A 25421-nucleotide genomic window follows, 5' to 3' on the forward strand; every position below is an offset into this window, starting at 1 on the left:
CCAAATAAAAGCCAGGAGCCTTGGCTTTACCGCTTTCTAGTAAATAACTCTTTCTCCCCAGAAGTTACATTTCATCTCTGCTTTTATCTTTACTGATGTAACACATAAAAGCATTTTCCAGTTGGAAACAATTAGAAAAAAAAACCCTCCTTGACATAAGATCTATATGAACAGCTACATTACTTACCAGCAAGCATCGGAGTAGGTTATTTTATGTTTTAAACTGCGAAGTCAAGCTACTGAGATTTTTTGCCCCTGTTCCTTCCTTTTCCTAAATTATCTTCCCTATTTGATAACACCTTACACAGATGACATTTCAGTATGTGCTGTTCTGGTGGCAGCCATCAGCTGGAGTAGCAGCTCCCTACCAGGACAGCTGCCCTCAATGATAAGACCATATGTCATGGGTGACAAAGACCGAGCTCAGATTGGCAGTTCTATCCATTTTCTCTAAGGCTCCCCAAAGGTAAAAAATTGTGGCACTGCGACCTGACCAAGCTTTTCTCCCACCTTTCCTCTGCTTTTTATAATTTTCTGTTGGAAAAAAAACCCCCAAAACCCAAACCCACTTTTCCTTCCTGCCACCTTTTTACAGAAATGCTGCTTCCAGCACAAACTTTTTCACCCCACAGAGCCCCTCTCCTTAGTCTGTCTTCCTCCTCTTGGTGGGGGGAATGGAAAAAAAGCAGTACTAGATAGAGAGAACAACAGCTCACTGTGACTTTTCCAGAAAACTTGAAAATTACAAGTCAGAGTAGCATCCTATATGTTGCTTATAGGACAGAGTTTTAGGCTGAAACACAAGATAGCAGGTGTAATACAGGATCTCTGCCAGCTCTATTCAAATCCCCTTGTACACTATTCCAACCTTGTTTAATTTACTACCTTTGCCTAGAACCACCCTCAGCATCTCAGAAAGAGGGTAATGAAGAGGAGAAAACAGAAGACTGTACGGACGTTGGCTCTGTGGGACCTTCACTCCTTTATCTGACAACTTCTTGTTCAAGTTCTGTTTATTTTTATGCACCCTTTGAAAAGTGAAATAAAGGAAAATACCAGCAGAAGTATATGAACAACTTAACACCTAAAGCCATTAGAAAAAAAAAAAAAAAAGACTAAATGAAATCTAGTAGAGCTTCTATACTGTGAGAAATCAACCTGGGTTATGCTGAGACCAGCATGACAACATGCATGGAGAGTTTTATATAGATAGCTTGGGCTCACTAGAACTGTTCAGCCAAAGAAAAGTTTTAATATCAACATAAAATTAAGAAGCATACTAAAAGCCTGATTTGCTGGAATTCTCCACAGTTATAGGAAGATTGAGTAGGACCTCCTGCCATGTCTTCGTGTACACAGGAGAAAAAAGCAGCACATCTAGCTTTTATTTGGAAAAAAACCCCAGCAAAAATTAAGAAAGATTGCTGGCTTGGATTTAGTCATACATAATAAGTGATCCCTTAAAAATCTGATAATGCAGAAGACTGAGACTGTGTGTGCCCTCACAACGCTGGGAAGCAAATCATCATCACCGGGTGATGATACCCAACAGAGCTAGGGTTGCTAGCTGTGTCTGCAGAACTACTACTTAAAAGGCAAACAAGTCTCTCTCTCCTGCCTCCTTATGAACCCTGAGCCCGCAGAATGGTTCACAGCCTCACTTTATAAAAAAAAAGAATGCCTGACAATTATTCTTTTTCCCACAATACTTCAAAGAAATCACATGGCTCTATATATGTGCCTCAGTCTCTTCAATCTTTTTTTAATCTCTGAACTCCCAACAACAACAACAAAAATCCTGAAAGCATACTACAAAAACATCAAAAAGTGTACCTTAAGAATTTCTAAGCATCTCAGAAGGAAACAGCAGTACAAAAAAAGCACATGACTAAAAAATTCTATGGGATATTCTTGAGTCTTGATGAGAAAAGCCACGTAACTGGCAGACAACAACTTGAGGTAAGCGCATAAAAGTTACCCTCCCTACTTCAGTCTGCTTGAAAATTCTTACCAACATAAAGGAAAACATAATGGACAAAGTAACAAAGATACAAATGAAATACCACCCCTAGAAGCAGTGGTACTCAAAGCAAAGAGACTCTTGGGGGAATTATTTCATACGGGCAGGTGGCAGTATTTTATTAAATAAAATAAGGGAGGAAAAAAGAAAAAAACAATTAGAAACCAGGACAAATACTCCAAACTGCTCTTCCATGATTTTGTGGTTAAGGTAACATATTTTACATTTGGTAGTGGTTTCTTACTGTAAGTTGTGCAGTGATTTCTTGCATCTCTGGTAGGGTAACTACGGCACATTTAAAAGATTTACACACTCCCCTTAATAAAGGATTATCACATCTAATTTCTAAATTTTATCTGATCTAAGTGAAGTGAATATCGTTTTTGCCACTTTGCATGTTGCACACAGGCAATTCTCTCCATTTAACCCTGTCCATTATCCTGACAAGCTTGGCTAATCAAGCAACAACACAGTATGCAGTTTTACACTCCACACGGACAGTTGTCCTTTCTTGGCAACGAGTTAACATTGTTGAAGACAGAATTATTCCCTCATTCCACAACATTATGAACTGGAAATATTTGAGTTGAATGAAATATTTTGACCTAATTTAGCAAGCAGTTTTTCCCTACTGTTTTGGACCTCCTGCAGCCTCTTAAGGCATTAGAAATGCATTGCCATCTAACTGAATTTGTCACAATTCACACCTTATTTCCAAGAGGTAATATGAAAATGAAGTCATTGGGTGAACCAAGCACATCTCTGTGTGTGTGTGTGTGTGTGTGTGTGTGTGTGTGTGTGTGTGTGTGTGTGTGTGTGTGTGTGTGTGTGTGTGTGTGTGTGTGTCTCTCTGCACCTGTGTGGTTTTGAATAACTCATTGAAATCCTATCACAGGAACAGGTAGGACATCAAAGTTCCAAGAACAATTGGGTTTTAAGTTAAAGGATGAAAAGTCTTATTTGAAGAAAGAATATTACAAAAAAACCTAGTGATTTTTCTATTTTTTTTACTAATGAACACCTAGTTGCTAAGCACTTATGACTGCCTTTAGGTGCTAGCAAACATTTCCCATTTCAAACCTTCTCCCACAGAGCTTGGTACACAAGTCCTATCTGATCATGCTGCAAAGCCACAAAAAGGGGGATATGACACCACAATCCTTCACTTGGCAGTCAAATATGTCAGTGAAGACAGAACTGTACCCTCACTCCACAAGCTAAAATCGTACAGTAGCAAAATCTTACATAAATGTTCAAGAAATAACTGAGTAAAAGGAAAAAAAGGAGCCATGCTAGGACTTTTTTACAAACACTTTGTCATGTTTGACCTCCCTTTAATTTGATGCCCTGCAGAAACATTTAACGCTTCTTATTTCAGAAAACTAAAATCACCAGAAGTACTAATTTTCTATAAAATGCACGTGTCATATGCGTTTGGACAATATATTACAAATTTGGTTAAAGATGATAAAATGCTATAGTTAGTGTTATTATAGGAAGGAAATGAAGAACAGCAAAATTAATTAGTGAGTGGCTACTGTAACCTGACAAATTTTAAATTGTGTGTTTTTTTCCATTGCGGGGTTTTTTCCATTGCGCGTCAAATTTGTATTGATTAAGATATTCTGTGCTACTTGAATTAAATATCTAACTTTATAAAAAGCCCCAAAAATCCTTCTCCCCAAATATTTCCAGCTTGAAAGGAGCAGGCAAAAAGCATTAAGAAATGTAAACACACAAGAAAATTGCAAATCCCACCTGATGATCCAAATATATGGCATTCCTTTGAAGGTGATGTGAAAGAATCTCACTCTAGCAGGCAGCAGTCAGGGGGAAAAAGGAAAGGGACAGAAGGTGCAGAATGCATGAAAAGAGCTTTAAAAGATGCATACTAGACAGTGATCTTTCTGTTTTACATAGAAATATGATGCTGCTTTTCTGTTTCATTTTGGGGGGTTTGGTTTTTCATTTTTGGCAAACCATTAATAAGTTTTGATGCCAAAACAGAAGTGCTGAAAGTTTGCCACTAATCAGACTACCAACTACTACATTACATTTTGGTTTTACATATAAAAGACAGTAAAAGCTCACCTAAATGTCTACTACACAGACAACTATAAACCCTTTGATAAATCTGTGCTTGAAGCATGCCCTGAATATTGCACACAGATTACAAATAAGATCATATCTGATATGAGGCAGTATAAACAGTAAGTTAATCTCATGATCTACCACCACTAAATTTTGTTTCTATCACCAATAGGTTAAACCCCTTTAATTTTAAATTGCAATATATTTTAAAATATTCCTGTGTAATTTTTTTATTTAAAAAAGCTACGAGTAAAGCCTCAAAGGGTTAATAGCACAGCATCGCAGATACAAAGAACCAACGTTACTCTATTCTACTCCCACAGTAGCCAGAGAAGTTTGTACTAATGGTACAGTATAAACTTAGATTAATGAGCGATTATAAGTTAGTGAGAATGGTACATGACACACAATGCTTTATAGCTGACCTTTGGGCTGTTGGCCTCAAGTTTTAGTTGCATGAGCTGTGCTAGTGTGTGTTCCCGGATACTACTCAGTTCAGCTTGCTGCCGTCTCAGCTTTATTAGCAGCAGCGTGAGCTCCTCTGGCTGAAGGAGTGCAGTGTAAGAAGCCAAAGAGTAGAAAAAAGGTTAATTGGTATCCTAAACAATATTTAATCAAAAGAAGGGTTCTTAGTATGTTTCTTACAAAAGCTTTCTATAGCGATACAACAAAAGATAACCATCTGTCCCCAAACTGACCACTTTCAAATATGTAATGAAGGATAAAGTTTTAACTACTCAATATTGTATAATATATACAACATATATAATATATAATATTGTAACATTCTGTGCAAAGGGCAAAAAAAAACCCAGTGACAATATTGTAGGAGGAAATCGACAGCCCCCAAACCTTTTCTGAAATGCCTATCAAATTGATGACATTGACTTAAGTGAAGGGGGAGATAATCCCAGCCCTTAGGATATCATTATCTGTACATGGACAGCCATTTGAGCTTGGTGAAAGAAGCAAAAAATTTAATTTCAAAAATAATTCCTCAAATGTACACATCAAAATTCAGAGTAAAAAATCCCCCATGATAACTTAACTACCTCAGAAGCAACTATCTTTCAGAAAATGTAACTGCAACAGCACGCCAAAAATAATCCTCTGTCCCACCTTCTACGGGTTTGATGCTACCAGTTAAGTTGATTACTTTACTTTTATGACTAAGATGTACCATACAGCTGTAGGAGGGGATGAACAGAATTTAAAACCCAAGACTATACATACTGGAAATATAGTCACACTGAAATGAGTATTTTTCAGGTAATTCCACACAGACTAGTTTGGGTCAGTTTGGGAAACTACCCGAAGCATTTCTGGGAACCATTTGTTATTAGCACTACTTCAAAGAAAACAAAACGCCTTAGCATCACACGCCTTTTTGTTATGTTCCTGTTTACTTCTGTTTCTTACACTTCTCCAGAAGTCAGTCTTATAAGAGGTTAAATATTTACCCAGCATTTCGATTTTCTCAGTTCTGTGAGTTAATAAAAAGCCCCAAACCTGAAGAAAAAAAAAAAAAAACACCCCAAAACCCCACTCACTGTCTCCTGTAGTCACAGAATTTCCCCAAAGCAAAGAAGTAAAGAAAAAAGCTCGAGAACCAAATATTAAATGACTGAAAAACAAATACCCGTTTCTTAGAATAAAGAAGAAAAATCCCTGAGAGTTAAGTGTGGCGCTGGCACCGTTGTGAGCTCATACCCAAGTAGCCCACGAGAGGGAGCAAGGGATTTCCACACAGCTTCGGATGTCAAAACCAGTTCTTGGTGGGAAAACCACCACCAAAGCCAAACTGTCAACTGGCCAATATTCCTCTTACAGTACTCTTTCAATGCCTGGATTTAGAATGCTGAATTTCAGAGAGTAAGTGTAAGAATCTGGGCTTCTACACAAGACATTTTCAAGTTCTCTTCAGAAATCCGTAATAATGCTTTCAGTCCAAAAGTTAACATCATTTCACAGCACAAGAAAACGTATATTTAGATATGAGAGAATTGGAAGTAGCATCTTCAAACAAAAGGCACAGTGAATCATTTTTTTCAAGATCAAAACTCTTGTCAATATGTTCTGCAAAAGCCCAATTTTAGTGCGTCAGGAATAATACTACTTAATGGCACTCAAATCCAGTGTTTGCAAGCCATCTTTGTTACCATGGAGGAACCCATCAAACAGCAATTCCTACACCTCTCAACATATTCATAACGTTGCAAATGTTTTTTGCTGCTTTTGATACAGCTCCCAAGACTCTTGCAACAACCATAATGCAGAATTTTGTTTAAAGAGCTACCTACAGGTTTCCTACTCTGGCCCTTACAACAACTGTGCTTTGGACAGGACTTCTGGTTTCTACAGGCAGAAGCTTGGACCTCCTTGCCCCCTACCCCACTCTTTGGCCCAGCTCCAGCAGCAAAGCCCAGGAGAGCTGGTAGGGCTGTGAACCCAAAGAAACATCTACAGAAGATAAGGCACCAGATGCCAAAAGCCAAACCAGGTTGCTGAAGGTGCCAGGGACTCGTGCTGGGAAGTGCAAGAAACAGGGGTGAAGGCAGTGGAAAAACCGACTGGGGAGCTGCTGTCCACAGTACGATTCAAAAAACTCTGTTCTCAACTCCTAAATGTCTTAATTTCAGATGGACAGAGAAAGATCATGAAAATGAGACCAAAAATGGCAAATAAACATAGCAAATTTAGGAGAATTTCTTAGCTTTTTGGTAAAAGTCATCTTTCGCTTCAGAAGGAGGACAGTATTCCCCCATATTATTTTGATGAAAAACCTTCAGTGAGAGTTTTAACTCTACCCAGAAAAATGGGAAATGTCAGAAAGGACATAGTTTTTAACAAATGTAGTTTTAGTATCTTTGAAGCTTTCCAAAAAGGTAAACTTTATGTCTGGAATTGTCTAAATACTTAATGGAGAAAGTCCTCTGAGATGTATTCTACCCTCTCCCACACGTTTCTGTAATCTATCAAAGATGATTAAAAAAACAGTATCTACATTTTTCAAAGAAAATCTGCAGTCAGAGGCTACACAATACTCTCAAGAATTCAATATAACCACAGAGAACTAATTTATTTGCTTTAAATCCCTAATAATTAAAACACAGGCTACATTTAATACAAGCTTTGAATAGAATTCATACTTAAAGAATTATTCTTAAGAAAAACACTCATGTACCAAATAAAAATCCAACTCACTGTTTTGCCTTGGAGGCTCTGAGGAGTAACAGGCTGTAAACTCAGACCTGCTGGCATTGACCTTCTGTCAGGCACAAAGACATGCTGTACAAAAACAAAATAGCACAGTATTATCCATATATCTGTAAAAAAACCCCCCTATTAGATGCTGAAGAAAAAGTCAAGCGAACTTCACGCTCATGACAAATTTGCTATGATTTGTGCCAGTCTTGGCCAGTCATGCTCCCTGCTGATTTACCATCTAGGACACTCAAGTAGCAGACCTCTAACTTTCAGAAGCCAGCCAGCTTCCATCCTTCAATCAATTAACAGTCCTCCCTCAAAGCTATTGCCCTAATCACAGCCCATGTAAACAGCAACAATTTCAGTTTGTCACCCATCACTGAAAGCTGTTCAAAAACTGAAGAGCTCTATAAAGATGGAGTTTACATCTTAAATGCACCCTACTGATTACAAACAGTCTTCAAATTTCCCACCTCTTAAAAACAGGCTTGTGTTTCTAAGTTAATGGGAAAAGCTAGTTGTGTAACCAAAAAAGCCCCCAAACTAAACAGCATGAAATACTGGAGATAAGTAATAATCTTGTACAAAACATGCTAAATATGAAATGAAATACCAGCATGAAGTGTTCCACAAGGCAAAAAAAATAAACATGAGAAAGAGAACATGGCTGAAAGGACCAGTAAGCACATGTTCTGCAGCACTGACCCGTGTGGTATTTCTCCAATTTGTGAGCAGCACTGATTACTCTATTTCCAGTGCAGTTGAGAAAAAGGATGTCAAAACAAAATGACTTTTATTGATAAAGACCTAAGAACTTTCAAAAAAGATTTATCAAACAACTGCATCAAGAGGCATAAAAACACCTGAGATTAAGATTTAGGAAAAAGGTTCTGCAGCATTTTATAAAAACTGTAGTTTTATATTCAACTTCAAGCATGGTCAGTCAATCTATAAAAAATATGTGTAACACAAGCACGACAGATACAGCAGTGCCACATATGGCACCCAGGTAATTGTCTGTCTCTCTCACTGTTGATAACTAGCAAAGTTACACTAGTCAGGCACTAACGTTGCATGAAAACAGACTCTAATCTTCTCTAGTGATCTCTTGAATAACTCAAAGGCTTCAAAAGAAATGACTGAACTTGGTTTTCTGCTGGAACACAAGGCAGCCAAGACTTGTTGCTGAAGAACAGAAAGCAGCACATGGAAGGAAATCTGGGATTTTCAATCTACAACAAATAATTCTGAGTAATTTGCTTATTGACTCCTTTTCTTTCCTTCTGAGAAAGCTAGTATCATGGCCAGTAATCCTAGGACAATGAGTTTTCACCTAGTGTATTAGAAAAATATAATTTTACGATCTTTAGAGGTTTACATGCTTTTTAAAATCAAACCTTCTCCATGAAAACACTGATGCAATTTAATCCTCATCATCATAAAATACACTACAACGCCACATGAGTTTTACACTTCTACTAAAAAATCCCTGTAAATGACATTTTCAACTATTAAAGTAAGTATTTTACCTTTGTGTGATGCGTCCTGTGTCTACGATCAATAGTTACATCTCCCCTTTGCACCGGTGAAGACACTTCTGATCTGTAGGTCCGCTGTGGGGAATATCCTTGGAAACCGGCAATTGAGCCATGAGAAGGTGAGGTGGGAATCGAATGCATCGTCTGATCAGAAATATTAATCATAGTTTTCGGGCTACTTAAAGTACTGTGCCTAGTAAGAGTCGTTTGCTTGTTGTAAAACTGGCGCTGCTGCCATTCGTAGAGCTGCCACATTGTGTCATCCCGCATCGACCTCCGTTTCTCTTCGGCCGTGACTGGCCCCATGGCTCTGTCGTAGGCCAAGGGCGTCACGCTGCAGAGGCTCTCCGGCCGCGCTTTGCTGTTCCTCGGCAGCGTTCTGTACCCTTCCGGGTACCGGGGTAGGACTTGAGGCCGATGGCTTGGCATGTTCCTTGGTAACGTCTGATACGAGATTATGCTGGAACAACGATTTTCTTTCGGTTAGCAGGCAGCACTAGTATCATGGCAATAGAAAGTCTTCAATATTGGTTAGGTTTACCAAGCCCACTGGGGTTTTTTTATTATTATTTTACAAGGGTAACTTTAATCATCTTGATTTTCTTCCATGTTTTTAAAGATCAACTATACTAACTGAATCCACTGCAGCAGCTGAAATGGGATCACATCTCTGATTAGCTGCTTGATTATACACCCTGTATTTCGTCTTTTTAGGAGCACCAAGTTCAGACCAAATCTTGTAACTGGTCGATATGCTAGAGAAGTCAAAGTTTTGAAAGCTTTGAAGTTCTGTACTGTTTTGACCTGAACTCATTTTCAAAAGTGAAAAAAATTTTCCTGCTTTTGACCTAAGAAAATCTTGAGCAATTACTATGGACATAAAAAATAATTATATTTTTAACAGCAGACCAAGGAAAAATAGCAGTAATTGTCTAATGGAATTATATTTTGCAACTGTCAATGGAAGCCACTCTGTCAGCTATTCAAGCACAACAAAGAGCAAAATATTTCTTTGTTTGATAATAACATTTTATTGCTTTTCAACTAGGATACGAATTAAAAGGCTTATTCTTTAATTTGTTGCCATGTTAAAATTCTAGAGTGCAACAGTTATTTAGCAACTTTCAGCATTAGCTGAAATGCTAAATTTGCTTTTAAGGACACATGCCTCAGCATGACAAAGGATTGTTTGGTTTTTACAGGGAAAATCTAGGTCGTGAACATTGATTCATTCGACCCTTACCTAAAATTCAGATGAGCACCTCTTAAAGCCTTTTGCTACTGATGACATCTGAGATAGATGCTTACCCACAGACAACAAAACCGATCTCAAATTGGACATGATTCAGCCGTCAGAGGGCAGCAGCTTCCAGCTACACCCCAGACTAGTTCAAACTAAAATCCCTGCCACCACGAGGTACCAGAATCTGAAGATGGGTTTTGAATAACTTCAGCACCACAGAAACATGATTTCTTTAATGTAGAACAAATAGCAAGATAAACCAGCACTACGGACATTAGCTTCTTATGGAATAACTATTGCGGAAATTGATGAATTGACGATGGCAAATCCCACTTTTCACTGAGAACAGTTAAGCTGAGCATTTATGATCACCTGTAACATTTTGGGTATGAAAACTGCTATAAAGAGCATTACAAACAAAATCTGCTACAGTTTCTGAAGCTTTCTAAGAATTATGAAATATTATTTCCATTTTGTCAACTGGAGAGCTCTCTATATATTTGTGAGAGTGTAAAAGGGAAATGGATTCTAAATCCTGTTTTGTTTGCCACAAAACCTGCTGAAATAACTCTGAATTTGTTAATGCAACACACCATCAATGATAAGGGCTTTTCTCCATCTTTAAAAACCAACCAACCAAGACACTTTTAGGTTCAATTTCTAACTCTAAAAGTATTATTTTAACTGTTCACAACCAGGTATGGTGAAGCCTGATATTTTCATGAAGGTATCCAGTAGCTAGATATGCCTCACTCATTGAAGGTCCTCTCCCATTTCATTAATTGAATGGGCAGTGTAATCCTGTTGGTTCCTTTCCATATCCCTGACAACTGGTGGAGAAGCTGTCAGAAGTTCTTAATATGTAAAGATAGCAATTTAAAATCTATGTGCAATTATTTATACTCTCAAACTTCTATGAAGATAATACATAATCTATTGGTAAACCATGAAAACTGTAAAAAGCCCAGCAGTGTCAATATTAAGCCTTGTTTTACATCATTTGATATAATCAAAACAGATTAACCCGTGTCCTATTGACACTTGCAAAAATGCCACCCTGGTCAAATCCAAATAAAACCCAACTCTAGGCAGCAACGCAGCTTATGCTAGGATTACTGTTGAATTACAATACTGGTTCTGGTGTCCAGAGGTTCTGGACTATTTGGGAAAGTGACTTTGCTACTAAACCTTTAGGGGCTCAGCTCTGCAGTGTTATGAACACCCCAGATGGAAACCTCAAAACAGTCCTTCATCCTAAAGAATGAAGATGCCCGCTGGCCCACAGTACAGAACTTCCATGTATGAATCAAGCAAAGGGTGGCAAAGTGAAGACAGAAACCCAGTGCCGTACAGCAGGCATGCATTATTTAGGATGAGGCTTATATGGGCAAGGTAGGGAGACACAAGGCTCACATCCTGGCTTAGCAGTGTGTGCTGGTTTTGGCTGGGATAGAATTAGTTTTCTTCACAGTAGCTAGTAGTTTGGTTTGGATTTGTGCTGGGAACAGTGGTGATAACACAGGGATGGTGTTGTTACTGCTGAGCAGCCCTTGCATAGACACAAGGCCTTTTCTGCTTCTCACCCCACCCCACCAGCGAGCAGGCTGGAGGTGCACGAAGGGTTGGGAGAGGTCACAGATGGGACAGCTAACCACAAATGACCAAAGGGATATTGCATACTTATGATGTCATGCTCAGCTTATAAAGCTGGGGGAAGGAGGAGGGAGGAGGACATTTGAAGTGATGGTATTTGTCTTCCCAAGTAACTGTTAAGCATGATGGAGTCCCGCTTTCCTGGGGATGGCTGAACACCTGCCTGCCCGTGGGAAGTGGGGAATGAATTCATTGTCTTGCTTTGCTTTGCTTGCTTGCGTGGCTTTTGCTTTGCCTACTGAACTGTCTTTATCTCAACCCACGAGTTTTCTCACTTCTACCCTCCTGATTCTCTTCCCCGTTCCACCATGGGGGGAGTGAGTGAGCAGCTGTGAGATGTTAGCTGTGGGCTGGCGTTAAACCACCACACAGCAAGGACCTCACCTATCACCATGCAGCCCTGCTGGGGTTTTTCACATCTGACAAAGACCACTCAGCTGGATCACTTTTGGTAAAAACATTTACTTCCAAGTGACTTATGCACAAGTAATTCAATAAAATGATACTGAAATGGAATGTTTCTTTCATTAAAAAATATTTATTTATGCTTTTAAAAAAGGTTTGTCTTCCTCAAAGCATCAATTGTCTTTATTTGAGTGGCACTTGCAGAACTGTAAGTCCAGATCCATGGAAATGGCAGGTAACAGCTTTATGAATTAAAACCTGTACTGCTGTTGAAGGGGTCAACCTGTTCCTCTAAATAATTAGTAGTTTTACAGTGAACTCTTCATTGCATACAGAAGACAGCTAACAGCTCCTATTTTATACAGCTATTTAATTGGACCTGTTAACATTTTCGTATTCTCAGAGTCTTTTTTCTTTTTTTTTTTTTTTAACCTGACACCCCAGAGAGTCTCAGTTTGTTTCTCCATCATTTCTCTAACACATTAGAGCTCCAGGCACCTTCATTAAAAGTCAGCAACTTTTCACCATTAAGTGAAGGCTACTTCTCTCAAAATCCTAAAGTGCTGAGTTGAACAGGTCTTACTACAATCAGCCTACTGCTCTCTGACCCCCGCCTTAAGCTTTAACATGAACTGGAGCCTCTTTCTACTCTCACTCACCAACTCCAACTCTACTTAAATTTCTGTCTCCAGCCAGAAACTGGCAATGTGAACAAAAATCAAATTTAAATGAAACCACATTCTAAAGACATCGCTGCACATTAGAAATTTGGATCATTATTCAAGGCCATTTCCACATAAAGCAAAGAAGATAGCTCAAGGCCAATTCTTTCTCAGTTTACTACTTTTATGTAGAACTGCATTTGAAGGCAAACCCTTTGTGTTAGCAATGCCACCCTTATTTAAGCAGCGAGCATTCTCCATAGTAAAAAATATATTTAATTAGTAACATACTGTTAACAAGTACTTCCCTCTATGTGATTCCCACACCAAAATCAGTTTTAGGGGGTTTACACTTCTTTGCAAATGAAAAATGGCACAGCTTTTCAAATTTCTACTGCTTGGTTGCAAGTTTTACTGTCCAATTAAGAACACCCTGATCGCATCAAAGAGCACGCTCAGTTCTCATTATGCAAGCATGCACAATAAAATAAACTTCAGGGATGCACGTCACTGTCTGCACCGCAAGTTCAGACTTGATCAAACTACTTGTGTTGAGTATTTCATGAAACAACATATTAACAATTCCTAATTATATTTAATGGAGGACTAAAAGCAACGAGGAAATGTTCAACCAATTTTGGCAAGTGTAAGCCAGAGTAATGCACATTTTTCAAGTTTTTACAAAAGTTTAAAAGCCCCCGACCCCCATATTTTGCAATTTGAAGAAAACACGTTTTCTATCTTAAGCTTTGCCCTGCCATCTATCTATACATAAGCTCCCTAATTTACAACTCTTCAAAATATCTCCTGTGATGGCATCTCCGTATTTCCTATCTAATTTAACAGTAAAAACTTTTACATTTTACTGCTAGAGCTGCTTGTCTGTAAGCCAGCCTGGAAGCAACCTCCCAACACTTCTGTCAAACACAGGAATTGCTATAGGCACAAGATTCAGTGTTGTCAATCACTCACACATAATTTTAAAGCTTCGTGAATAAGCACTGGAACTTGATATTAGAACTGGGAGATGTTTTAATTTCACGAGAAGAGAAGCTTTAAGCATCAAGTTATTTAGATTTCCATGACTTACTCTTAGGTAAAGCTTCTCTCTCTTCAATTAAAGCTTGTTTAGAGTTTAAAAGCTCCCTGGAATATTTCTGAAGAATTTTACATAAGATATTATTACAAGAATTCGTGAGCAAAAATGCAGAAGTCGGGGCAATTTCAAGAATGGATTTTAAGAGGAAAAAGAATTGTTATGATCGATGACACCTCCTCTCTTGTGAGGATAAATGATTTTTTAACACCAAAAAAATGGCTTCTGGCCATTTTTGTTTATTTATTGATATAGTTTACTTTATTAATAAATAAAAGTTAATAAAAGAGAAACTTTCATAAATCTGTTCTGAACAGTCACCCAAGCACTTCTTACTGAGAATAAGGAATTATATATTTATGTAATACAGGGCAAAAATTAAAAAACCTACCAGAAAACAAGTCTAAGCATTATTTGCTGGAAAGCCTAGAAAAAATAAAAAGAGAAGAGATACAGTCCTTACCCTCTTGTTTCCTCTTCTTGTCCTTTTCCTCTTTGTATTTTAATCCACTGTTCCAACTGCAGCATTGAATTAGTTCTCTGCATAACCCGTTCAGACTCCATATGTGACTGAACCGCATTGTGCTGACCTCCTTCTCCAGCTTCTGCCAGGACAACACCAACAGCTTTATTCTCAGACCCATTTAAATGAACCGGTCTGAAGTGTGAGGCCTGAATCGTGGTTATGGGTAAAGTCCTGTATTCAGATCCCAGAGGATTTAACTTTACACTGTTAATTTTTGTTAATGGCTTATCTTGCCCAACTTTCTGGAATCCATACTTTTCAGCTTCCAAAGCTTTCTTCTCCTCGTTTTTGTTCCCTTCTTTGTTTCTCTGGTTATTTTGTGCCTCCGGCTTAATTAGCACCCGATGGTTTGAAATATTATTTGCTTCTCGAGGTGATGTGTTTTCAGCAGTCAATTTCTCCACTCTGGAAAGGAATATATGACAAGCTGTAACATCAAAACCCATTCATTTAAAAATAGTAAAAAATATGAATAGTGAATATATTGGTGTTTACCAGGGTTCTTCCAGTGAATCCCTGTTCAGATATTTTATACCATGACCTTGTCTTTGAAAGAAACATCCAGGACATTACTTCCACAATAATCAAGGACAGGTTGCAGGTTTTTTTGTTGTCATTTTGGGTTTGGTTGGTTTTAGGGTGGTAGCGCTTTGGTTTGGTTTTGGGGTTTTTTTTATTTGGTTGGTTCAGAGGGTTTTTTTTGTTGGAGAGCCTAAGTGTTTTTTTCTTCCACACTTCTCTATCTTTTCTATTTTAAAAACATTTACAACATGGGGTAAACTTGTTAACCCCTAGGAAAAAACAAACCATGTACAAGAGGAAATAAAGACAGAAAAGTGTTTTAAGTTTCTGGGGGGCTGGACATTCAAACAGTAAAAATATTCACTGGTTCTCCAAGAGCTACGGATTCCAGATGTCAACAGCCCAAATTTCAATCCGTTTTCAAAGCTGTCTTTAAAAAGGGTAGCAGATTACATTGTGATTCACAATACTGCTGAATTTAACATATAATAAGCTCCTTTAAAGAAAGCAAACAACTTTTCTTGGTCAGTGGCATCAATTAGGTTTCCCCGCTATGTTATCACTTTAGCTGGCATACATTTTATGGAAAATAACTGTGGCTTCCCTAATTTATGGGGACAAAAGAGCTGCTGACTTAGGGAACTTTACCACAAAAATAATGGTATTTTTAGAACAGTTACTGCTCTACAGTACTTATACAAGTACTCAATGTGTGCAGTTCTACTAGCTATCAACTTTTTAAAATTTAAAAATGTCAAAAAGCTGTATTTTTTTCATACCAGGACATGAACAGATCATCCAGCTCAGATAGTGGCTTTTTTTTTTCTAGTTTACTAGAAAAATACCCAAACCAAAACAAACCCTCTAAAATGTCTTGATTGAGGCTTTTTTTTTTTTAGTACAGGAGGAAAGAGAAGGAAGAGACTTAATTCTTTAAGATTACATCTCTGTATAAAACCAAACCATGAACAAAGCTTTAAGATTTTGTCAAATTAACCTTTCACTCTGTTTAGCATCTTCTATTTTGCAAACAGATTATTCATTCATCTTTGCAACTCTGTCCAGCTCAAGTGCCTGATCCATGCGTACAAAGGCTACCACATACGCAACTGACCAAGAGCACGAGTATGACTCCTCCTCTCCAAGATCCTCTAATTCCAAGTAGAATAACTGCATACGTAGCTGTAAGCACTTCTGCTTACCCTGTCTTGAACAAGGCACTTGTCTACACTTCCCCAACAGATTATTTAAACCACAGTTCCCCAAGAGGCCAACAATAATTTGGAACAAAACCCCAGCAAATACTTAAAGGACTGAAAACTGTAAGGTCCTTATCAAATACTACCCACTGCTAATAACAATGGACACTCAAGTTTTAAATGAAACTCCCATTACCACTCTAACCTTGCTATGAATTCTCCGTGTCATGAAAGAAATCAAGAGTCCTGCTTTGCCAAGTACACCATTTCAAACGTTATCAGTCATAGAAAGCAAGACATCAGTGTCCTCTGCGTACTGTGTGTGAGTTAGAATGAAATGCTCATGCACATTGCATATTAACAAGGGGATGATTTCCCCCCTGACATAGTTGTGATGATCCCAATCTCTGCTTGACACTTCATAATGCTATAAAAGTCCTCCAGAATTCACTCTATTAATATAAATAGTTCAAAACAGTCCTTTGCTTTCAGTGATTATTCCTGAGCTGCCAACTTAGAAGCATACACACACATCAAAGGTATTGCAAATGAAAACACTCATATCAATAATCTAACATGAATATCTCTTAGGCTATATGCATCAACATTAATTTTAAACACATTTTTTTCTTTTTCTCATACATCACTATTAAATGCAGAGGTTAGATACATCTGATGTTTTTCTGCCAGCAGAAAGGAGAAGGTAATATTTCTGCCAACCATAACTTTTAGAGAAAAAAACATCTCCATGCAGAAACAGCTTTTACGTAGACTTTTGTGGGGGAGGACACTTGGTAGAACTGCTATACCTACATCATCTTTTCTATAATATCCAAGTATCAGCAAAGAAATGCTATGCTAATCTTCTACTGCAATTTGAAGTGTGGGGCTTTCTTTTTATGTTTCCCCCCTCCCCCCCAAGATTTTCAGCTGTTCCAAACCCACACATTTTTGCTTAGGTTTCTTCACAAAGTTATGGAAAAAAACCTGGATCACCTCCTCCCTCCCACCTGAAAACTATACAAACCAGTGTTCTACCACAAAAAAAAAAAAAAAAAAAAAAGAATTCCCCAAACAGAAATGAAACGCTCCATTTCCCATAATTATCAAGTCAAAAAAGGGTGTTAGAATTTCAGCTTTCAGCCTGTCTGTGCTCAAGAGTTTACAGATAAATGCAAGGACAAATAATCCTAAACATAGGCATTAATATATGCAACTTGCCTCAACAGTACCACCTAGCCCCAACAAAGCATTTTGTATAAATCTTTCTCAAGGTGTTTTACAGCACAGCAGCCGTTGCCATTTTACAGATGGAAAAATCTGTGGTGCAGAGGGAGAATGGCATCTCTAAGGACATTCATCAGATGCGTGGCAAAGTCAAGACATGGCACAGACTTTGATTCACACTATCATGCTACTTTCCACTGCAGATCCTAACTGAAAAACAACCAACCCCAAAATCACAGAATTGCTTTTCCATGCAGTCTCCACGCTTTCTCACTTGTTACTATGGTTATATACAGCAGAGCCAAGCATTTATATTTGACATTCTTTGCGACGGTGTAAAGCCTGGATGACTTGACATTCAAATGAACTTCTGAGCTCTCTTTTAACTTTGTGCATCAAATTAACCTCAGCAAGAGACTCTTTCCATAGCAAAGGATCCAAATGGGAAAGAATTATCAGAAACTAATAGGTAAATGAAAGAAACATAAATCCAGACTTTTATCTGGCTCCATATTTATATCTAGCTCTCAAAGACATATTCAACAAGACTTACAGGGTATTTTGAGGACAGGAGGAGGAGGAGATGAAGAGAACAAGCACTGAACACCTGTCTTTCAGCATATACTGAAAGCAATTTTAAAGTTTCTACAACCAGACAGGACTAATATGTATAGAACAGTAATGCAGGAAAATGACTGTTTTCTCCTGGTTTATATAAATAATTAATTCCAAAAGGGTTGGGGGCAGGGGGACCTTGTAATTAGGTATCAGATGAAGTTGAGGACTGCAATTTAACAAAGCCAGGCAGAGGCATTTGAAAAGAAAAAGCCATCTTTTCCAAATGCAGTGACGTCAAGCAAACCCCCACTGTGGATGCCACTATGCTAACAAGTACTCTTCTGGCAGCTCAGCTTATGCTGTTCAGGGAAAATAACGACACCAGGAGGGGAAAAAACAAGAAAGTCTTTTCTTAGTACATGCTGCATCACTCGGAAGCCGCAAAGGCTCTAGCACACACAGCTGACCGAAAAAGGACAGAAAAACAATGCTCTTAAACATGGGAAAGCACAGAAATCAACATTTAGGGTGAAAAAAAAAATCAGTATGTTGGTGGCTATTAGTGTCTACAAACTCAATCAAGCAATCGGTAATCATAGAGACCACTTATCTGCAGTGATACAATGTGGAATGAGTAAGATGCTTTGCTAATCCAGAGAAGTTGGTTGGCTTAAATAGTTCCTCACTGACTAAAGTATTTTTGTTTAATTATTTTCATAGGTCTCCGTACATTATTAAACTTGAATTTGCTCTCTGAAGTTAAAACAAAATGTTTAGAAAGGAGTAATTACAGTTTACTAATATGATCAACTAATATTTGTCCTTCCCAGCACTTAGGCATCAGAAGGGAGTTTTTCTGCAGCCACAGCAGATAAGTTCTAGAACAAATGGTTACATTATTTACCTTAGTGTCTAATTTCTGTATTATTTGGCTAACTGTATGTAGAAAGTAAGAGTATTTTATGGAAAACCAGGCAAACCCCCCACAACAATGTTTTAAATATTCCTTTTAGCTTTTCTCTCTACAAAGAACTTACATATTCAGAAAAATCCACAGATTGTAGCTCTGAAATTATTTAAAGCCGAAACATTCAATTTAACAGACTGCTGGGTTTGGATTTCCAGAGCATCACAAACAGTGAGGCCCCTTGCCTTCTAGATTTAAGGAACCATACTGTAAAAACTCTGATTTATCATTGGACAATTTACATTAACAAGCACTTAAGAGTGGCTCAGCATCATCTTACATAAATATATAGGAAGTAAGCTCATAAAAACTCTTATCTATTGTACCCAATTTATCTACTGTGTTAGGAAACTTCTATTTAGTACAATGTTAGAACCTCTATAAAGCTAAGAATTGAGAAAGGCGGGCACTGGCTGAATTTTACTGAACCAAAATCATTTACGCTTAGAGCTATGTGCATGCCAAACTTTAGGTTACTTAGAGATGAGGTAATACAATACTTAATACTTAACAGACGTTTGCAGGGAAGAAACAGTATTTCTTCTGAGTAAGATCATATCCTGCTACATGGTTCACTTTAAGAACTGGTTAGATAGCCAAAAACTGGGTTTTTTTTTGTTTTTTTCTTTAGAAAACAGATGTCTGAAGGATTTTGTTCCTTATAGCTAACAGACATGGGAGTCTAAGTCTTCACTGGTCTCGAAATGCATTTTCTGTCACGTAACTATTTTAATACTACTAACAAACTTTTCAGAAAGGTCACATCTACTTCTGTTTTATTCCAAGATTTCTTCCCTGAAATAAACCAGCAAGATGGTGTTACATAAGGTGCTTTTCTTGTTGCTTTTCTGACACTCGTTTTGGCTGTTGGCAACCCTGTTCTGCCCCTGATATCCAGGCAGAAAATTACTGATTATGCCGCTGAGTGCTTTTTCTACTCGCTTAGTGTGCTACACTGATTCACCAAGAAGTCAGACAAGCACCTGAAGCAGCGCAAGGCAGATTGCAGGAGCATGTACAAACTGGATGAAAAGTGGCAGATAAGCTCAGCTGTACTGGGAATCCCCGCTGTTTGCCTATACACTGCCAAACACCTGCAACAGGCAGGCACCAGGGCTGGAACAGGCACTGCGGCTGCAAGAAGGGGTTAGGAACGCATGGTCAAGCATTTCAAGAGGCTGGAACACCCCTCACGGCAGTGGCCTGCACAGCCTGCTTGTTAGAGCTGCCATGGCACTGCAGCCTGGAAGGACAATGAGGCTGCTGCGCCAGGGTGAGCTCGCCTTGACCGGCTCTGAGGCAGCCAACATGACTGTACCGCTGCATTAATGAACTGCACCACAGATTGCTTCTTATGTTAAAAGAAATGTTGCAAGTCATAATGTAACATGCTTTATGCAATTAAGTTTACTAAATATCTTCTATAGTGCACTGGTTATTATGGGAGAGACTAATGAAGACGACACTTACTGAGGAAGTTCTGTCAGATGGAGAAACTCGCTTTTCATGTTCATTTTTTTCTATTACAAATATGTCCTCTTCAAACAGTCTTCACAGTATTGCAAAAACCAAGTGAAGGTCATTTCACTGGTTCAACGAGATTCAGAACGTCCCACTTCAGCATTATTCTCACTATGAAGAGCTTATACAATCTACACGTGACTTTTGTTGAAGTAAAGTTGGTCTGATTTGGTTTAATCATTTCTCTATCCATAACCTATCACAGTTACCTGCAATACACTTATTTTTCAAATTTGTTAATCACTAAGCTAAAGGAGGTATTTTTATTTTGTCAGGGTAATTTAAGCACAACCTGTTAAAAGATCTGAACAGAGAATTTGTAAGGAAAGAGTGTTACTAAATACCTACTAGTTTATGCTCTGTCTCAGTCTGCACATCCCTTCCCCACATCACCTACTGTTCCCAAACATGAAGAGGGTTACAAGAGACAAAGAAAATAACATCTTCATATATAATATGGAATTCTACATAATCAGACCAAATATCACTGTGGTAACTGGATCTACCGCTCATTGGTTCTACAGGCTGAAATCTTTTATTTTGAGCAATTTTGGGAAAACAAAGATGACAGCTGAGAGCCTGAAACATGTTTTATTTTTCCACAGTACAGCGCACAATGTATTTTTTCATTAAACTATTTGATTATGGTGTCCAATGCAAAGCATGAAATACTTTATACACACTATGTATGTATTTAAGAGATATTTGAGATGAAAGCTAAGATTTCACCCTTTTGGTTAAGACTCATGACTCAAGGGTTGCATGAGTGCAAATTTAGAAGTGTTCGTAGTTTACAGTTATCCTTCTGAACGTTCCATAGATTGGTGCAAGTCAAAGTTTTGCGGTGTTTCACCAAGAAGCTCACAAAACATTAAAACATGTAAGACTGAAAGTATCTAATCATTCTGCATTCCATTTTATACTTCTGCCAGCTCATACTGGAGCTTGGGATATAACAGTGTCAGGAGTAGGTAAACTGGAATGACTTGCACGAGTGATGCAAAATTCAGAAAGACCACTTGTCAACAAGATAAACGTTCACTCTGCAGAAAAAAATCTGATTTTTATCTTCTTTGGTATCTGTGTCTATGGATTTTTACCTTTTTTAAAAAAAACCAAACCCTTAAAATTTCAGAGCACTGCTGCCATTCATTTAGCTCCAATGTAGCAGGAACTAACAAAGTGCAGAGGCAGATCAAGCAATGGCAGCCATCAGCAAAAACTCCAGTGCCATTGAGAATGCAGGGGTTTTAGGTTTTCTATTTATGATATTTCCATTCTAGATGACATGGAGCTGACCCAAAGGATGATATTCAGAGACAAAATGATTCTTATCGGATAGATAGCAGCAGACAATATACAGTTTCTGAGAACACAAGACTTCCAGAGAGAACTTGCTTTCCATTGTCAACATATGGACACATAAAGGATAAGGCTCCAGATCATGTAAGCATAACTCTGTTAACAGCTTAATGATGAACAAGAATGGCTGCTCACAGGTTGATCACAAGTGCAACTGTTTAATTTTGCCAGAAACTACATTTGTGGATTGGAGACTTATGACAAGTTTAAATCAATTACTACCACTATTTGATTTGGTATCGCTGGTCAGTCATGAGGGCGGAGGAAGTCAAACATGCCTACACACAGTAGTTGCCATTGCACTTCATGTGGTGCTGACAACTAAAGGAACTTGCCAGGTTTCCAGTTCTCCAGCCCTTTACTCTCAAGTCATCCATATTCATAACAGAACTTCAATTTTACTACTTCAAAATTTTATAGATCGTTGTTATTACTAAATGTTCTTAAAGAGAAATTACTTCAGTCAATTTGGATTCCATTTTAAGGCATGCACTGACATTTAAATAAATAAAACTTAATACGAGGAAGAAATACACTGTGCCACTGTTTGGAAAATCCACATTACCTTTTCACAGGCTCTGTCTGCACAAGTGCTGCATCTGTCATGGCTTTCATCCACAACTCCATTTCCTTTCCTGTATCTGTGCAGAAATAATAGGTCCTCATGTTTGGATGAGCTGCCTGATTGGAAATGACATGGTCATTGCAATAAAAATGTAAGATTCTGTAAAAGAAAAGAGGCAAATAATGTTACTGCATACTTGGTCTAATTTTTTTCTGTAATAAGGTTTCTGCAAATAAGCATCAGAAAAAAATATCTGAATACTTCAATGTTTCTCTGTCACTGCATTCATATATTCAGAATAGTTGCCTATTATTTTCAACCATAGCTGCTTTTTCATCAATACTCTCCATAAAAAGGCCTTAAATTTCTTCAATCCATTAAAAGCTATCTTAACTAGCCATTAGTGTAAATTAATATAATGATCCTAAATAAGATTTTGGCACAGTTTTTGCGGTCTGAATGATATAGTAAGCTTTAATTTGTACTTACCATAGTAAATAAATAATCTGTTGCTTAGGAGGCCAAAAGAAGATCCCAAAGAAGCTCACAAAACAAACAAAAAAGTCAAGAGAAAATATTTAGTGATTTGTATCATGATTAAATAGATTAACTGAGAAACACTCCTAACAATTACATATTACATATTCATGTAATAATACCGTGATTTAAGTTACAATAAAGAACTAAAGACCTTTCACTGGTGGGATAAGTCTAGCTATGGATATAGTTTACAATTCTAAAACAACACACAGAATTTAAGATCCATGAACCAAAAAAAAAAAGACTAGTAATAAGCAATATTCATTCTTTTTCTTATTCCAGTAATTATGTTTATTTACATTGAATCCGCTGCTACAGTATTATTCAAAAATTGGTCTCAGAAGCTGTTTGTCAATCCTGTTTTGCATAACAACTCAGTAAAACGAGCGCTGTTCACTAGGCTACTGTGCTTTCAGACATAAAATTAAACTGAAAATTGGATTCCCTTACCTTAAAGGCATATTTGCGATTAATATGGTCCTCGGGAGAAAGCACAGATATCTGAAAACTAGGTAGGAGTATGCTCCCTAGTATTCCTTCTTCTTTCTCATCTGTGAATGCATAGTCTTTGATTAGAGAAACAACATGCTTTGACATATAATACTTGCATATTCAGACCCTTCATTGAAACTCTGCATTTAACAACACAAGACCACTAATGAGAAGGTTACCTTGGAAGGAAATGTGTGACAGACTCAGAAAGCCAGGCTGACTTGTTACGTAGGTGTCTGTATCCAGTCCTGAAGTGTGCAGTCCACAAGAGCAACTGTGCAATCCCTCTCTGCCAACACGTGCCAGGGAACCCACATCACACCAGTGTGCGCACCCAAAAACCTACTAAGCACTGGGGAACCCAGGCCATCTGAACGTGGCCACCTTCAACTCTTTGCCAAGATAGACAAGCATAACAGCCCCAAAGAGTGCCAGCTCTGTATGTCACAGTACGTGAGCTATCCTATAGAATCTGCTACCCTATGGAAAACACCACAAACAGCTTTACCTAGAGTTCTCCTGGGATTCAGGGCTTACCTGTATATCCCTTCAAAGCTGAAAAGTAGATGGAAGTCAAGACTTTAATTCAGTGACAACAACAATACCTGCTACCTATTGCCCGGTCAGCAAAAACCCATGAGAGCAAAAACATTAAAAAATACTGTTTATGATTGTTGGTGGTTGAGAAAATTTGCACAGCACTCTTCCAATTATCGAGCACATTAAGCTACGAGATCGTTATAATTCCTGTGAATAGTTCACACTCAATTACATTATATTTGTAAGAATACATATGTTTCTGATCATTTTCAAAAAACCAACAAAAATTCCCCAAGCCAAACATCCTTTTCCAAGAACACTGGGGCTTTTTTGGTAAAATTGTACAACAATACATTACAATAATAAATCGACATTTTAATTGGAAGGAACAACAAGCTCTTAAATCCAATTATACTTTAATAAAGGGATAATTGGATGCAATTCACAAAGTCAATCTTAATTGTGTTTCAGATACAAAACTTCTATTCACAACCGGTATCTTAGGAGATTCTCCTCCATAACACTTCTCTTAGGTGAAGATACTCCCACAACAAATGACTTTATATCTATCAAACTAACATGAAAACCTACATATACCAAAGTTTCAAGTACAGAAAATTTAAATACATGTAAACCCCAGAAAAATACTACCTCTCACACCCAGATTTAACATTCTTTTCCCATTTTCATTTACTCATTAAATTCTGAAAATCCACAACTTTCATTTAAATTATTTATATGGGAAAAGCTCTGCCCATCCATATTAGCATTACATACCATGTTAGATGTAAAAGTTATGCTTCCTTGAATAGCTATTTAAATGAAGAACCAAACATAAAACTATTCTGATTAAAAGGTAGGAAAGAAAAAAAGGGACTAGATGTCCTTTCAGGTACTCAACCAGTTGTAAGTATAACTGAAAGAATCCCATCTCTCCCTCTCAAATACTTTTACTCCTTGCTAGACACACACAGAGTAAGACTTTTTTCCCCTAATCCCAGAATGCACGGCAAATGTTGGGGTTTACTTCATTTGGACTGCTCTTTTGGGGGAAAAAAAACCCTTCTACAGCTAGATTATGGGTAAGTCACACCCACTAGTGCCAAATAAAAGCATTAAGCATTTTTGTTCCACTGAACAGCTGCATGTCTGGAGGACTTTGGTCTTTGTTAAAGACGTATTGCTACATACCATTTCCAGATTTTAAAAATCTGTTTCCCATCAGACTAGCTTTTATCTACACATTACACTGCCCCATACCCATCTTTACTTGTACGCTGTGTGTGAATAATACAAGAGAAAAATAGCAGATCTTCTGTCCGGCTCTAAGATCTTTTATTTGTTGCAACAATAACCTTTCAATATGAAAGCCGGCAGCCTTTTATCCCTCCATGAAACAGAAAAAGAACACTCTCTAGGCTCTGAAAAAATACAATGAAATAATTTTTCTTTTCATCTATAAATTAGATTTAAGTATTAGCTGCTAC

General features: G+C 37.8%; 1 protein-coding gene across 1 annotated transcript in view; it reads right to left on the reverse strand.

The window, feature by feature from the left end:
- The window catches only part of PLEKHA5 (pleckstrin homology domain containing A5), a 65815-nt gene that overhangs the window by 30406 nt on the left and 9988 nt on the right, over positions 1–25421 (reverse strand). The window contains exons 4-10 of the mRNA XM_084265906.1: positions 23353–23453; positions 22363–22478; positions 14379–14846; positions 8848–9316; positions 7316–7399; positions 4537–4656; positions 3779–3832 (exon numbers count right to left, since the gene is read on the reverse strand). Of these exons, the coding sequence (XP_084122032.1) occupies positions 3779–3832; positions 4537–4656; positions 7316–7399; positions 8848–9316; positions 14379–14846; positions 22363–22478; positions 23353–23453 (1412 nt within the window). The remainder of the gene's footprint in view (positions 1–3778; positions 3833–4536; positions 4657–7315; positions 7400–8847; positions 9317–14378; positions 14847–22362; positions 22479–23352; positions 23454–25421) is intronic.

Source organism: Gallinula chloropus, assembly GCF_964237585.1.
Source record: "Gallinula chloropus genome assembly, chromosome: 1".
In the NCBI taxonomy this organism is placed as follows: Eukaryota; Metazoa; Chordata; class Aves; order Gruiformes; family Rallidae; genus Gallinula; species Gallinula chloropus.